Here is a 16,502-nt window from a genome sequence, read left to right on the forward strand (position 1 = left end):
ATGAATCGTGGTCACGGCAGTACTGCGGAGGCGGCGAGAAACTCTTGACAGGTTGACACTTGATACACTTATTACAACAATCAGTCCAATTTGCGTAATTCGTTTCGGTCTTTGATTCCCAAATTCATTCGGTTTTTTTATTGTATATGTCGTTATCATAATTGGCTACATTTTCGGGCATAATTTAAATTAAATTGATAGAAATACACTTATTAGCTATATATCTTTTTTGGCTGCTGTATTTATCTTAAATAGTAGACGTGTACTGGAATTATTGAAGTGAAAGCTAAAATCTGTTATCATGCCTGTTAACTGGATCGTTATAATGGCGATGTAAGTTACTTAGCCGTATTACAAAACAATTGATAATTAAATGTGCCATATAAGGCCAAAGAGGGTTGTATTTACATATTTTGGCATGTGTCGCATTCGAGTCATTAATTTTATACGCTAACTCCGCTTTTGTCACGTCAATTTCTAGTAATTGTCGATAAATGATTTTCTTTTAAATATGATAAACGAGGCATGCTGTCTTAACATCCAATAATTGACAACATTTACAATTTAACTTACTTTTTCATAGCTCAGGTACATTATTTCTTTTTTATAGTTTTAATAGTTTAGTTTAAAGGAAATACCTAGTAGTTCAGTGTGTACTCATTATTAATTGTTTTTAAACTGTCAAACTTTGACAAGATGTATATAATTATGTAAAAAGAGTACTTATGAAAATTAAAAAAAGGACAATGCAGAAGATTGTCAAGTAAGTTAAGGACGATGATGCATGATGTAGGATAGCTAAACATAGAAAAGAGCGGAAGCAGTTGAAAGAGAAGAAGTTCAAATCATAGCCCGATATTACCAACTTACATTCTCGTACTTAAGCTATCAATATCTATCAACCTAATAAAACAAACACTGTTTTAAGTGAGAACAAGAGAGGTAGTTGAGGTTAAACCTACACTGGCCTTCAAAAGTAAGTATCACACTTTTAAAATTGGGATAACGTTTTAAGTTCACAAGATATACTTTTGAAATAAAAAGGACTCCAAAGAGAATTTAATTTTGTACATAAAAACATTATAGTCGGTAACCTTCTTTTAAGAATTGGCTGAAAAAAAACTTCAAAAACAAAACTATTCCTTTTTCAAAGTGGACGTTTCCGAATTACAATTTTACCATTCACATTTTTCTTTCTGTTTTAATTTTTTTTCAAGATCGATGGGTCTTGTTTTAAAAATGTATGCTAAAAAGCACATAATATATATTTATCATGCCTCTTTCGGTTGAAGAATGTGCTAGGATCATGGCTTTTCTGAAACTAGGCATCAGTATGAGTCGCACTGCAAGAATGGTGGGTGTGACGGTACGAACGGTCCAGAAGGTAAAGCGAAGGTACGAAGAGACTGGACACCATCTGAGGAGACCTTGTAATGGCAGACCCAGGTGTACCAGTGCCCGAGAAGATCGTTATATTATTTCTACTGTGTTAAGAAATCGCCACCAAAATGCAGTTGAAGTCCAGCAACAGCTACTTCAGACCCGGAGGGACTACATTAGTGACAGTACAGTGAGAAGAAGACTTGCTGAAGCAAATTTGAAACCCCGAAGACCAGCGAGTGGCCCAAAACTCGAGAGACAGCATCGAGTAGCGAGACTGCGATACGCCCGTGAACACATACAGTGGGATGAAGACGAATGAGTCTCGATTCTCCCTTTACACTTCTGATGGAAGGCGAAGTGTTTACAGGTGACCTGGTGAGCGATACCTTCAAGCCTGCATCTCAGAAAGAGTCCAATACGGTGGAGGCAGTGTACATGTATGGGCTGGCATATCTTCAGAAGGTCGCACAGAGCTAGTAGCCATAGAAAATGGCACCCTCACTGGGCAAAGATATGCTCAAGAGATTCTGAATGAGTATGCAGGGCCGTATTTAGCAAATATGGGTGATGGATCGATGCTGATGCATGATAATGCCCGGCCACACACGGCTCATATCGTACAAGAGTATATTCAGGAAGTCGGTATCAGCGTGATGGCTTGGCCATCAAGAAGTCCTGATCTCAACCCGATTGAACACGCCTGGGATGAGCTTGGGAGGCTAGTCAGAAATCGCAGACCACCACCTAACTACCCTCAGGGCACTAAAGCAGGCCCTGGTAGAAGAATGGGAGAATATTCCCCAACATCGGCTCCGAAACCTAGTGTTCAGTATGCCAAACCGGCTTGAAGCTGTAATCAGAGCTCAAGGAGGCAATACCAGTTATTAAAAATTAAATAACATGTTATACATTTTAGTTGAATTTTTTTACACTTAACTAAAAATGTCTATTTTCATTGTTTTATCTTTTTTAAGTTAAAAATGTTACTTATGCATAATTTTAGTTTCTAAGAATTAAAGTCTATAAAATTTGCAACAAAACGTTTTTAATCTTAAATCTCTACCTTCTATAGTTAAGAAAAAAAATTAATTTGAAAAGTGTGATACTTACTTTTGCAGGCCAGTGTATTTGTCAATGCATTTGTTTCCACAAATATCAGAAAAGGTTAAAATTTAAAGTAATGTAGTGAGCTTAGGGTTACAGTGAATGTTGTTTTATTTTATTTGATACATGACCCATTAAATTATTATTATGAAGAACGAGCAGATAAAGTTTCGGGAATAACACCTATCTAACCTAAACAAAATACCCAATTTAAATCACGCGCCGAAAATAAACTAAATCCATCAACAAGCTAGAGTTACAAAATTTATTTTTTGGGACAGCTGGTTGAGTTGTAACGTCATTAGTAGACGTATTTTGTAAGTTTAGTATACAGTCGTATCCAGCAATGAAAAGTTTTTTAATTTCTTAAGATTCCTACACAATTCTTGTCACTACCGGTTGGAAACCAAATGGAACTCTGATTAGCGTAAGATGGTTCCACTTAGCTCTTTCGTGCCCCAAACTAAACATAGCATGTACTATGGGTGCAAGGCAACTATAAATTTAATACGATGTACATTCTTAAATTTGTTTGCACCTACCGGAATTCAAACCCGGGGCCTCTAGTTCAGTAGTCAAAGATGTCAAAGTTCGCATGCCAATCGCCAGACAAGCTTATCAAAGTTTGAATTATAATTATCCATCCATTCAGATACATTTACATAGAAATAACATTTTTTATTTATACATTCATCTTCTATATTCATTTATGCAATTTACTTTGTATATTTGCACTGATAATGCTGGTAATATTGTAAAATACAGCACAGAATGATCGATTACCTCTTTGATAGCTGTTGAGTATACTGAGTGGATTGTGATCAATATATCAAGACAAGTTAGAATACACATTTCTGATTATAGGGATTAGATTATGGTTGATCTGGTCTATGTAATTATTCCGGATTGTGGGCTTGTATTAAAATTCTGACATGTGAATTGCTCAATTATGTCGAGTCTTTATTATGTTTCATACACAATGACGTCCTATATAGAACGTCATTGTTCCTATATTGTTAACCGACTTCAAAAAAGGAGGAGGTTCACAATTCGTCGGTATTTTTTTCTTTTTTTTTATATGTTTGTTACCTCAAAACTTATAATTAATTTATACAATCTAAATTATTAATCTTATTCTAGTTACGATTATTGTAATTTTTGGAGTCGGTGTCATCCAAGATAGGTTTGTTACTATATACATAGTTATAGGTGAGATGTGCTTGAGTCGTGAGGAGGCGAGAGCGGGTTGCGGCCGAAGGACACCGATTCCAAAAATAACAATAATCGTAACTAGAATAACATAAATTAATTAGATTGTATAAAAATACGCAATTATTTTTATACTTTTTAGTGCACATTATATCTATTGTTTTGGAATAGTGTTTTTGAAGGCGGTTGTTTTTTTGTTTAAAATTTTTCCTGTAGATTATATTTTTTGTATTACTCATGCGGGAAAAGTAGTATATTGACGCTCGCTGTTGCGATTGAAAAAGAGACGATTGACCATTTTAAAATTTGAGTGCGAAAAGTTCACTTGTCGCACGTAAATTATACTTGGCACACGCAAACTAAGATAAAAATTGCTAAAATATTAACAAAAAAACACAATCGAAGCGTCACACTCAAGCGAATGACCACCGCCATTCAACTTCGCTTTCAATTGCAATTGACAAATTATCGCTATCAATGTCATGTGGTTTATGATGTTATATGATATCAATAAACAGTTCAGGAGGTTTTTACGACGATTCTTCGAGAAGGCCATTCTTCACCCTCTTAACTTGGTGAGAGTGGCATGTACTAGCTAGTACCACGCACACAAGACTATCTCGACAAGTAATCACCATCATCATCATGTTTGACCTGATTCTTGCCGCCAAATTCCACCTTCAAACGACACGCTACAAATGAGGATATCATCCCCACCATATGGATGGCTGGCGTTCCTGTACAGTACGGTTTTCAAATTACTTTATTCCACATACCACCATGCTGTGTGACAAAAAAGCTCGTAACTTTTTCTAAAAGGCTGGTTATTAGATTTTAATATCTGGCTTGCATTGTCCTTTACAATACAGTTAGGCCGAGTTTCAGGCCTCGCAGAAAACACCCCTTTGCTGCGAACTTAAAACACACATGGCTTACTCCTGGTTATGTTTGAAAGGCTAGAATTATTAGAAGTCTCAATTTAAGAACCCTAGATTTGAAAGTTAGCAAAATTTATGAACGGTGGATCACAGATGCTGTAGATGGTAGTGATGCAGCAGAAACTCACTGGGTTTAGAACCACAAAATTTTGCACGAATATATAGAATAGAAAAATAGGTGTGCGCTAAGAAAGGAAAACTTTTTGAAACTTCGACCCTCAAGGGTATGAAATAGGAGATAAGAGTTTGTAGGAAAGTTTATATGCCATGGACATATTTGTATGAAATTTTGTATGAATTGAGTTAGGCCAAAATGGGTTACGTATTTAAGCGTTTTCCAAAATTCAACCCTCAAGGGGGTGAAATAGGGCATAATTTTATAGTCCAAACTTCTGACCGGTAGACTTTAAGAAATCTCAAATAATTTTTGTATCTGTTGTTTGTTTGCAATAACTTTTAAAAGACTACCGATCGATTTCAAAAACTAATCAGCTCTTACCATCAAAAAAAAAACACGTCGATCGCCACCAAGCCGATCAATATTGTTTGATTCGTTCGTGAGGTATCGTTGACGAATCTTTAGGCTCGAAGAGCTCAAAATAAGACAAATTATATTTTTGAGCTCTAAGAGCTCTAAATCGCGGGAAGTTGCAGGGATGGCCTTTAGGGTCAACCATTCTCCCAATTTTTTTTTATTCAAATGAGATGTAAGTTTTCATTATGAAACTTTTTATCCCGTTATATTTGTTATAAGTCAGTCTCTTTTATAAATATTGTGATCTTGATTTATTTATTTAAACTGACTCTTCGATGTCAGACTTGACTACCACACGGACGAAGTCGCGGGCAAAGCTAGTAATATATAATTACAGAAAATCGTGAAGTAGACAATTACTGACGTATCTCACTCGGACACTGATGGTTGTCAAATTAAATACAGTTCACACGAAGCGGTAATATTGTGGTAATATGGTCCAAATAAGGCCATGAGTGAATACTCGTTTTATTTTTGTAGCTTCTTACAGAATGATCGAATTAAAAGTAAAATTCACAGCGACCGAAAAATTGATAAATCTGACTTAGCAGAAATGCATCGATCGAGTGCAATCGGATAAAAATATTAGCCAATTTAAAAAGAATAGTGATGTACACAGTGTCAATACTCGAAACAAACATAAACTCGCAATTCCATCTACTAGGCTCCGTAAAATTGCTAAATCTTTTAAAGTCGATTGTGTTGTATTTTATAATAAACTCCCAAATGAAATTAAAATGTTACCTATTAAAAATTTTAAATGTATCGTAAAAAATAAATTAACATCTAAGGCCTATTATAGCGTGAAAGATTATTTGAATGATAAAGATAGTTGGAATTCTAAATTTTGTTAATGAATATTGTTATACTCATTTGAATGCTATTGTAACTTTTGTACTTCATCCTGACTTGCACTAAATAACTCATAAAGTTTTACAGTGAATAAAGATTTTTTTGACTTTGACTTTGACAATGTTGATAGAATTCAGTAAGTAATTTTTGGCATAATAATATCAACGAATTGTCACTTTCATTGAACATAAGTAACATATAAATTGTAAGTAGTTAAAAAAAGTAAAAAACACGCTTTTTATACATAACCGAGAAATAGAATAGAAAATTGATTTTGAAATTTAAAATTAAATTATGTCTATGGATCTTATGGCCTATGAAGTTTCGATAGGAAGGCTCATATGCTAGCATACTACTATACTATATACTACTGTATAGAGGTGGTTTGTAGTCGGTAGTGGAATATATCTGTATGGAAAACAGGGATCTATGTTTTTTTTCTGAAAATAAGGATCATGACGAGCAGGACGTTCAGCTGATGGTAATTGATACGCCCTGCCCGGCTCGTCCCTTATTTTCATAAAAAAAATGGCATGAAATTGACTTTGTATATTATATATATATATATATATATATATATATATACAAATTATAATTATACTGTGAGATATACACATAAAAGTGGAGAAAAAAATAGTATTTAACAACTGAAAATAAATATTGTACTTTTTTTTTAAATAACAAAAATAATATTCAATACGATCATTCCGATGCAGCTATCAGCAATATCACTTGGTACTGCTTTGGTACTAACGCAGTATAATACAGTGCAACTGTATTTTTATGAGTTTATCTGTGGAGATGATCTTAAATATTTAGTAAACGGGACTTTACACCAGTATGATATTTAAACGCCATTTATTTATTTAATTAACTCTGCGTACATGTCGAGTACAAAATAAAATTTTGCATAATAAAAGCGCATTTATTAAGAGTTGTGCCAGATTATTTTCAGCGGTTTGGACCAAAGAGGATGTAAATACTACGTAATAAGGGGCAGGACTGCCAAAGTAAAAATTGGAATTTAGTTTAGTATAAAACGCGCCGTGAGATTTGACATAAGTTTGAAATAGTAATTACAGTATGGCGGTTAGACGACCCATATAGGCGAACAGCAAGTGACCCTGACTACTACCCGGGTTCGAATCCAATCAGTCATCAATCAGGGTAGGTGCAATCATTTATATGATGAATATGGATGTTTATTGCTGAGTCATGGATTTTATATGTATTTATGTATGTTTAAGTAAGGTCGATAACCTGCAGCTCAACCCCAGTAATTGCATATTAAGAAATCCACTTGAAATGTCGCTGTTGCAAATCTAAACAATATGTTATTTTTAATTGATTGGCGTCATTTGGGATTAAATATACACTACTAATAAAATGTAAAAAAAAGTGTGTCTGCATGCAAGAAGTAACACTTCTTTGCCCTAACAAAGCAAAAATCATTTAAATGATTTATTCCTTGTGCTATTCTACGTTTTAAGAAAGAACAATTTTGTAAAATACTTGCAAAGATGGCGTTGACAATTAATTATTGAATAATGAATACGGCTTTATGGACTTAAACCCTGTACCTGTCCTAATAATGGACGAAGAAACCAAAAAAAAAAGGATGGCACAAACGTCAGAAAATTTTAGGAAACAACTTCGACCTGTTACTTTTGTGTTATAGTGATGCGCGCTCATCTTAAAATTTCACGCTTATCAATTTTTCATAACGCGCCTTAAGATTACATGAATATGGTTACTTAAGAAGAAAAAATTAAACTGAATTTGATGTACCTCACCAACTGTCGAATTGCGGTGCATTATCGTTCTAACGCAATCATAAACAAACAATATTATTATAATAAATTTACCAGGCTCCTTTGCACAGGATGCTGGCTAGATTATGGGTACCACAACGGTCCCTATTTCTGCCGTGAAGCAGTAATGTGTAAGCATTACTGTGTTTCAGTCTGAAGGGCGGTAACTAGTAATATACTGTTTAAATGAGTCTTAACATCTTATGTCTCAAGGTGACGAGCGCAGTTGTAGCGCCGCTCAGAATGTTTGGGGTTTTTTAAAAATCCTTAGCGGCACTGCATTGCAATTACCATAAGCTGAACGTCCTGCTCGTCTCGTTCCTTATTATGATAAAAAAAATATAAACCTAAACAGCAAATAGTTTTCATTAATTTCTTTATTATTTCACATAAAATTGATAAAAACAACAAACCTCACAGTTTTTAACTGAAAGGAGTCGTCAACGTATTCATTGTTCTTAGATAAAGAATTCTTCATCAGTAATTATCATAATGGGCTATTAAATGTAATCTAGATCGTAAATTAAGATGGACATTACAGATGTAATGAATGTCTTATGATATTGAGATGAAGTCGACGGCTAATGTAGTCGTGCCCACTTAGCTAGAAGTTCCGGGTTCGAATCCCGGTAAACATTTATATGATGAATATGGATGGATGTTTTTTTCCGAGTCATATTTATTTACATAAATACATATTATGTATGTTTAAGTTTGTATATTATCTTTGAACATTTATACCTTTAGACGGACTATGATAGCTGTGAAAACGTCGAAAAAAATTAAGTTTAGAACTAACCTCTATTTTGAGCAATTCACGCAGACTAACACAAAGTGTCATACAAATCGTGAGTGTAAGACGTAGCTTGTCACGCACAGTAAACTAATATTCCCGGCCTGTTTTTACCGGTCGTCTAACAGCAAGAGACTCAATCTAGACGCATAAATTAGCTAAGTATATTATATAGTTGTCCTGCACACATATTAAAGGCTTTGTGTATTAATTACCATCAGCTGAACGTTCTGCTCGTCTCGTCTCTTATTGTCATAAAAAAAAAGATAACTTGTATAAAATTGTGTAAATATTTATGTTAATTACACAATAATTCGACGTATTCCCGTAAGGAGGTGATAGGTATGAAAATAAGGAACGAGACGAGCAGGACGTTCAGCTGATGGTAACTAACAGCCATTACAATGCAGTGCCGCTCAGAAAAAACCCAAAAATTCTGACAAACAATTGCGCTCGACACCTTGAGACATAAGATGTTAAGTCTCATTTGCCCTGTAATTTCACTAGCTGCGGCGCCCTTCAAACCGAAACACAGTAATGCTTACACATTACTGCTTCATGGCAGAAATAGGCGCCGTTGTGGTACCCATAATCTAGCCGGCATCCTGTGAAAAGGAGCCTCCCACTGGTAGGTGACAATTTGCGATAATTTTCACCATCATATGCATGAGGTACCCATGTTGTATCGTCCTGGATGTACCGTAATGTTTTTATTTCAGTGTCATTTAAATATTTTACTAGTTGTTACGAATCGTTTGAGAACTAAGAAAACGGTTATGTTTTTTAAATATTCTGCAAGCCAAGTTCCACAATGTTTTTATAGTTTTTAAGTTTTAGTTTATATTTAGTTCTTCTAGTTGGAAAAATCGAAATAATATGGTTCTCATCCCGCTTCCGGTTCCCGTTTTCGCTCCTGTTCCCAACACATTGTAAGAATCTAATTTCGAGGAAGATTTCTATGGCAAACTAAGCCTACTATTGGTATAGTTATAGCTCTACGACGTGAATTTCAGTTTTTCACAAATCCCACGGGAACGATGGATTTTCCCGATAAAATGTGCCTATGTCCTTCCCCACAATCTAGACAATCGCTATACCAAATTTCATCAAAATACATTCACATTTATAATATTAGTAGGGATACATACTGAATCATACCTACACAAATAAATATTAAGATTAGCTGACCCAGCAAACGTTGTAGTGCCGATATTAAAATCGCGATACAAAAGTAACTGTTGATCGTAGATGGGTGAAAATTTGAAGTTGTATGTATTTTAATTAATGCTGACTCATAATCAAACAAATTTAAAAAAAAATGTCAAACAAATTAAAAATAAATTTGGCTTGGACCACCCGTAACATTTAGGGGGATGAAAAATAGATGTTGTCCGATTCTCAGACCTACCCAATATGCACTCAAAATTTCATGAGAATCTGTCAAGCCGTTTCGAAGGAGTTTAACTACAAACACCGCGACATGAGAATTTTATATATTAGACTAGCTGACCCGACAGACGTTGTTCTGCATATAATAAACAAAATAATGTTTTTTTTTTTTAAATTTGTCAATAATATATCATAACATTAAGATTTGCTTCGTAAAAATGCACCCTGTTGTTGTAATGAAATTGTTTCACAGCATAACTGTCGAACCGTTGCGTCAATAAATTCGACGGGGTAGGCATCAATGGAAAAACAAATGTTGTTTTTATTTAATTCCGAGCATTTTCACATTTATTCAAACCTTTTAAACCTTCCCTAGACTTCCACAAATAATTCAAGACCAAAATTAGCCAAATCGGTCCAGTCGTTCTCGAGTTTTAGCGAGACTAACGAACAGCAATTAACTTTTATATATATATAGATGAAGATGATTAGATGAGGGAATAAAATAATCAAAAGTATTATATATTTTGTTTCGAAAAAGCAGAGACACAATAAGAATACATCTAAAAGGTAGTATTATGACTAAAGTAGGCTATTTGAAACACGCTGACAACGAAATTATACAGGTTTTTCTTTATGTATCTTGTTGTTGGCACAGCTCTGGCACAAATAAACTATTCTGCCTTGAAAGAATTACGAGTTGTTTTTTTTTTGCACCTGAGCACGTGCTTGACTGGTTTTTAATCACTTGCAGAGTTTTTTCTACGTCTATTATGTTCAATGAACAACATACAACACTTAATAATCCATTTTCTATAAAAGCAATACAAACATGAATTTCCTTGCAGATAAGGACTCAATTGATAAAACAATCAATTCAAAACTGGCTTATGACGATCGTCGGTGGCGCGTTCTCTTACACTTATCCCGGTCTTCTTAAGTACGTCCGCGGTCAATCCCAATACTTCCACCCACATTACCTCTATTTATTTGACCAGTTAATCTAATTTCCTTTACCCTCTAAACATGGACAAACACATGTGTACCTATCTATTTTTTGATGATACATTCCGACAACCCTAACAGATTTGGAACCGGAGTAGATTAACTATTAACAAAATATACACTGTGAAAAAAAAAAAACTATCAGATACACTTACTGAACACATTTATGAGAAAAAAGAAATAGAAAACTATTCAATTAAAATCTAGAATAGCGTCTCATTGACTAATTTCATCAATTCACCAATTTTAATCATTAATCGTTAATTAATCCCTTTACTCTCTGCAATCCATGGGATTTTACATGGGATGGGATGATAACTTTCTTTAGTAAGCATTATGCCCATTATTTCAAGCGGGCTTTTTATTACTTACGTAACATTAATATGTAATAATTCTGTTCTTTTAGAAAATATATTTATGTTGTACTGCGATTAAAAAAACATCCGAGTACAATTTTAAGTAACATTTTTTTGCTACTCAATGTAAAAAAAAATTATAAATTTCCTCATTTAAATCTCGAAAACTTCAATACCCATATAGTATCTGGGGATCATTTTCACTATTTCGCATAAATATTAAAAACATAATAAACTCACCCAAAATATCATCTTCGAAAGGTAGTAAGGCAGCGGAGAGTACAGTCCACTGGCAGTCTCTCGAAGCAGTATCGGCACTTCTTTTGGGAATGTTATAAAGACGGCGTAGATGAAGAGGAAAATTGTCTCGGTGATGGTGAGGTAGAGCAGACCCTCAGCATTCTGTATGTCACGCTGGTCCAGCTCTTGGAAGTGTCCATGGTAGGGGATGGAGATTATCAGGCCTACGAACTGTTGGAGAAATTTATAAAATGATGAGATATGTAGTTTGGTTGTAGTGTATGGAATCCTAACTATAAGTTCCATGAAAATAGCATAGAAAAAGTGCAAAAGAAAATTATAAACACTTTAAACTATCACTCCAATAATATGACTCCTTCTTATGCAGACTCTCTTGAAAAATACAATATTCTTAGCTAGTTAATCGTCGTAAATTCATCGATATTATATGTATCTATAAAATTCTAAATAATAAGATTGACTGTCCTTATCTACTTTCAAAAATATCATTTACATCACGCGCCAAACTTCCCATCTGCTCCTGTCGTAAATTAAATATCTTTGTTCCACCACGCTACACAAAAAAATATACTTTGACTAGCTTTATACCACGAGCACTTAACTCCTACAATAAAGATTTTTCTGATATTGATGTTTTTGGGTTACCATATAAAGAATTTAGAAAGAAATTAATTCTCAAACTTATATAATCTTGTTAATATAATATAGTTATTGTTAGGTAATTAATAAAATATAGTTAAGTTATTGTATTGTACACGTTTTTTGTAATTTTTAACTCTTTATGTTTATGTTTAGCACTAGGTATTTAATTTAACATTGTAATTTTCGGTACTATAAGTCTTCTCTACAGTAATTATGTAACATTAAATTTGTAAATTTTGTGACTGTTTGATGCGAAAATAAAATAAATGTTGATATACTTTTACTCGCATCAAACCTTTCGAATGAGTTCTTAGAGATTCTATCTTCTTCTTTCATCTGCAGTTGATGATAATATGAAAAGCATCAATACTTTTTACTGTTATTTTGGTTTAGGGACCTTTTGGTTAAGGGACCAAAAACAAAACAGTTTTTTTACTAGAAGCACGCTCCTTTGCACAGGATGCCGGCTAGATTATGGGTACCACAACGGCGCCTATTTCTCCCGTGAAACAGAAATGTATAAGCGTTACTGTGTTTTGGTCTGAAGGGCGCAGTAGCTAGTGAAATTACTGGGCAAATATGACCTAACATCTTATGTCTCAAGATGACGAGTGCAATTGTAGTGCCGTTCAGAATTTTTGTGATTTTTAAGGAATCTTGAGCGGCACTGTATAACAATAGGCAGGTGGTATCAATTACCTACAGTTGAACGTCCTCGTTCCTTACTGTCATAAAAAAAAGTTATATATAATCAAATTACGTAGACAAAATATGTTAATGCAATAAGCAAGGCTGTAATGGAAGGTACCGGTCAGTGTCTATTTAGAACAATGACTTAACAAAACGAAGCATCGATTTAAAACTATTCAGTGCACACTTTGATATAGACAAAATTAAAGCGCGTACTCTCTGTGCACTAACAATCAACAGTACGAAATCAAGTTTTAAGGCGAAGAGTAAGCAGAAAACACGCAAACATGGTGTTTTTAGACAAGTTTTGTGGTGAAAGTATAGCATTTCGAGCTATGAACACTACTTAATCCTGTTACACATATCCTTAAGTCTTATTTGTAGGTTGCTAATGCTTGCTGTTGGTTATAGTCAACACTGCCGAGCCTTTTTGAACTACCACTTTTCTTTGAAGTTAAACAAGTTTGTTGGCTTGGCGGGACGCATTTTTTTGGTACTTCTCTAAGAAAAGTTATTCTTATAACTTGTACTTTTTTGTGTAGGTTCATTTATTCAGATTAGTAGTGAATAACGAAGATTGTAAGCATATAAACTGTTTTCCACGCAAGAATTTTGAAAATATTGGCTTTGTTACATAGATGGTGGGCCGGCAGCGGTGAACTCATATCGCTCAAGGTCGCTGGCATTTAGTGTCGCCTTAAACAGTAAGTATTCGAATCAAGTAACTGCTCATCTTCAGTATTTTATAACTAGATCGGTAATAAGAATTATAAAAAATATAATGCAATCAAAAATTTAATTAATGATAATTAGTAAAACCGATTGACCAATGGCTAATGTATTAATGAAAATCCAGTACTTTTGAGCATGACTCCTTTTCAGAGTTTATACGAGTTCTTGAACATTATGTTTTTAAAAATTTTCAATTATACATATTTGTAGCACATATCAGCCTCAGTTTGTTAATCACTTAATAAAAAATAAGACTTAGAATATAATAATAAAAATTAAATAATTGATAATCATCTATATCTGTATATATAATGAAAGTGGTCTTTGTTTGAGGGTCAATCACGCCTAAACCACTGATCGTATCGACATGAAACTACCACTATTCGATGCGAAATTTGTCCTAGATGGTTAATGGCTACTACTATGTCGAATTTCAACGTTCCTTCATTTATTTATTTCCTTTTAAAGTTCGCCCAGCGAAGCGGGCGGGAAATGCTAGTAATAAATAAATAGTAGCGTATACACCACCTGAAATAACGATACTAAGGAGCTAATGCGTTGCTGACTGACTGACTTGACAATCAAAATCGGTTACAGCAACAATAGATTCGCTTTCCTTTTCTATCATGCTGTATCTCCGTTAGCGATTTTTTCTCTCGTGCATGATTTGTTTGTCACAGATTCCCACAGTTAAAAACAGCTTAATATGTTTACCTCCAGTATTTTATAATTAGATCGGTAATTAGAATTATAAAAAAAAGATTGCAATAAAAATTTAATAACGATAATAAGTAAAACCATTAGGTCTAACCGTCTGGTCCCGCTACAGTGTCTGAAGACGAAGGTTATCAACCAGTGTGTGTTGCCAGTGATGACTTACAGTACGCAGACGTGGTCGCTAACTATGGGCCTTATGAGAAAACTCATGGTCGCTCAGAGGGCAATGGAGAGGGCTATGATCGGTTGCCTTGCGAGATCCGTAATGAGGAGATCCGTAGGAGAACCAAAGTTACCGACATAGCCCAATCATTGCGAAACTGAAGTAGCAGTGGGCAGGGCACATAGTTCGATGGACAGATGGCTGTTGGGGCAGTAAAGTCCTCGAATGGCGACCACGTACCGGAAGACGCAGCGTTGGTAGGCCTCCCACAAGATGGACCGACGATATGGTCAAGATCGCCAGATTATGTTGGATTAGGGTAGCGCAGGATCGATCGTCGTGGAAATCTTTTGGTGGACGTCTCTTGGCTGATGATGATGATGAATATTGTTTATGGCTTCTTATGTAGCAGTGACGCGTCTGATATACAAAATATTATGTAGGTCTATTTTATCCAGTCTGGTTGGATATTTCATCTTACCATTAGAAGTACAAACTCCGCTATCCATATGCTCTTGTTGTGCTTTATCGATAGTATATTCCTCCACATCAACCAGTAGAATTGGACGAAGTAGTTTACTTTGACTCTGTAAAAATAAAAATCGTAAGAAGAAAATCTATGATACTCTTTACATATACATATTGTTATTAAAGTAAAATAAATAAAGCTGAACATGGAAGCTGTCTAAATATATGTTTCCAGGAATTCAAATTTCGAACCAAACCTTAGCTTGGCCCCGTTGATAAGAATGCTATATGCCTTGTGGATGTCAAAGATCAAGTAGTAATGAAAATGAAAGAACTATATGTCGACGAGCACCGAACACATTGTATTGACAGAAGGACCTTTAAGTAGGGACTAAATAAATTGACAGACTTCGTATTACACGGATCTCACAACTTTTTATGTTAGAACTTAGTTGCAAGACTTGGTTTTTTTACAAGTTATGTTTTTGATAGCTAGATACCTATATGCTAGGTATCACTTAGGACTAAGTTTAAGGTCTTGAAAATGACAGATGACTCCATTGTGTAAGGCAATTACTGTAATCATGTTTTCTATAACAACCCATTCCGTTATTGTAATGTAGTAGTAACCTCGAAAAAAAATATGTGAAACCGTGGAAATGATTGAATATACAGATAGCAAACATGTCTATAACTAAATTCAAAGCCTTTACAAAGGTACATTGAGCATCAAAAGCTATTATAATATTCATCATTATATGATAGAATTAATTTCAATTCAATTCTGATAGAATTCATCCACAAATCAGATCAAAGTCATGTGCTTTGAGCAATGAATATTCAAATCTACAAAAGAAAAGATTTGGATTTAGATCTGTCAATAAAATAAAATAAAATATTTAAAACAATCATCTTGTTAACTTGTAACAAAATAAATTGCTCATTTAAATCAAATTATTTCAAATAAACATAACATAAAAGATACTTACAGTGTGAGATATCGCTCGAAGTGTGTGTTCTAAAATAAAAATAAACAAAATTAGAACGGAATTATATTAATTAAATGAGAACACAACTCAAATAAAACATATTCTAATGGCAATCAATAAATGTGAACCAGATGCATTGAAAATATAAATACCTATACAAGAATAACTAAATCAGACCATGCTTCACATACAAACACAGACACTCACGACAACAGAACACCACTTGCTTCTATCCTTACAAACTTCACCCGCTTTCTCTACATTCATTGCTCCAGGTGCTTCGGAACTCTAATTTTTTCCAAACGTTTGGTCCCTTATTTGGTCGACAAGATGTTCCGCGACCGACTTGTCCACACACACTTGCCTTATATATTTGATAGGTCATTCTTACTTGATGTGACGGTGATTTGATGGCGCTGTCACGTAATAGTGCGGCAGCATAGCATCCATTAGGAAACCCTTGTT

The 16,502-nt window shown here is 34.4% G+C and overlaps 1 protein-coding gene across 2 annotated transcripts in view; it reads right to left on the reverse strand.

The window, feature by feature from the left end:
- Positions 1 to 16,502, reverse strand: part of LOC126976391 (protein scarlet-like) — an 82,573-nt gene that overhangs the window by 12,975 nt on the left and 53,096 nt on the right. For both annotated transcript variants that reach the window (XM_050824700.1, XM_050824699.1), the window contains exons 8-10: positions 16,038 to 16,066; positions 15,062 to 15,167; positions 11,616 to 11,846 (exon numbers count right to left, since the gene is read on the reverse strand). In XM_050824700.1, coding sequence (XP_050680657.1) covers positions 11,616 to 11,846; positions 15,062 to 15,167; positions 16,038 to 16,066 — 366 coding nt within the window. The remainder of the gene's footprint in view (positions 1 to 11,615; positions 11,847 to 15,061; positions 15,168 to 16,037; positions 16,067 to 16,502) is intronic.

This window comes from Leptidea sinapis, chromosome 40, assembly GCF_905404315.1.
Source record: "Leptidea sinapis chromosome 40, ilLepSina1.1, whole genome shotgun sequence".
Lineage (NCBI taxonomy): Eukaryota > Metazoa > Arthropoda > Insecta > Lepidoptera > Pieridae > Leptidea > Leptidea sinapis.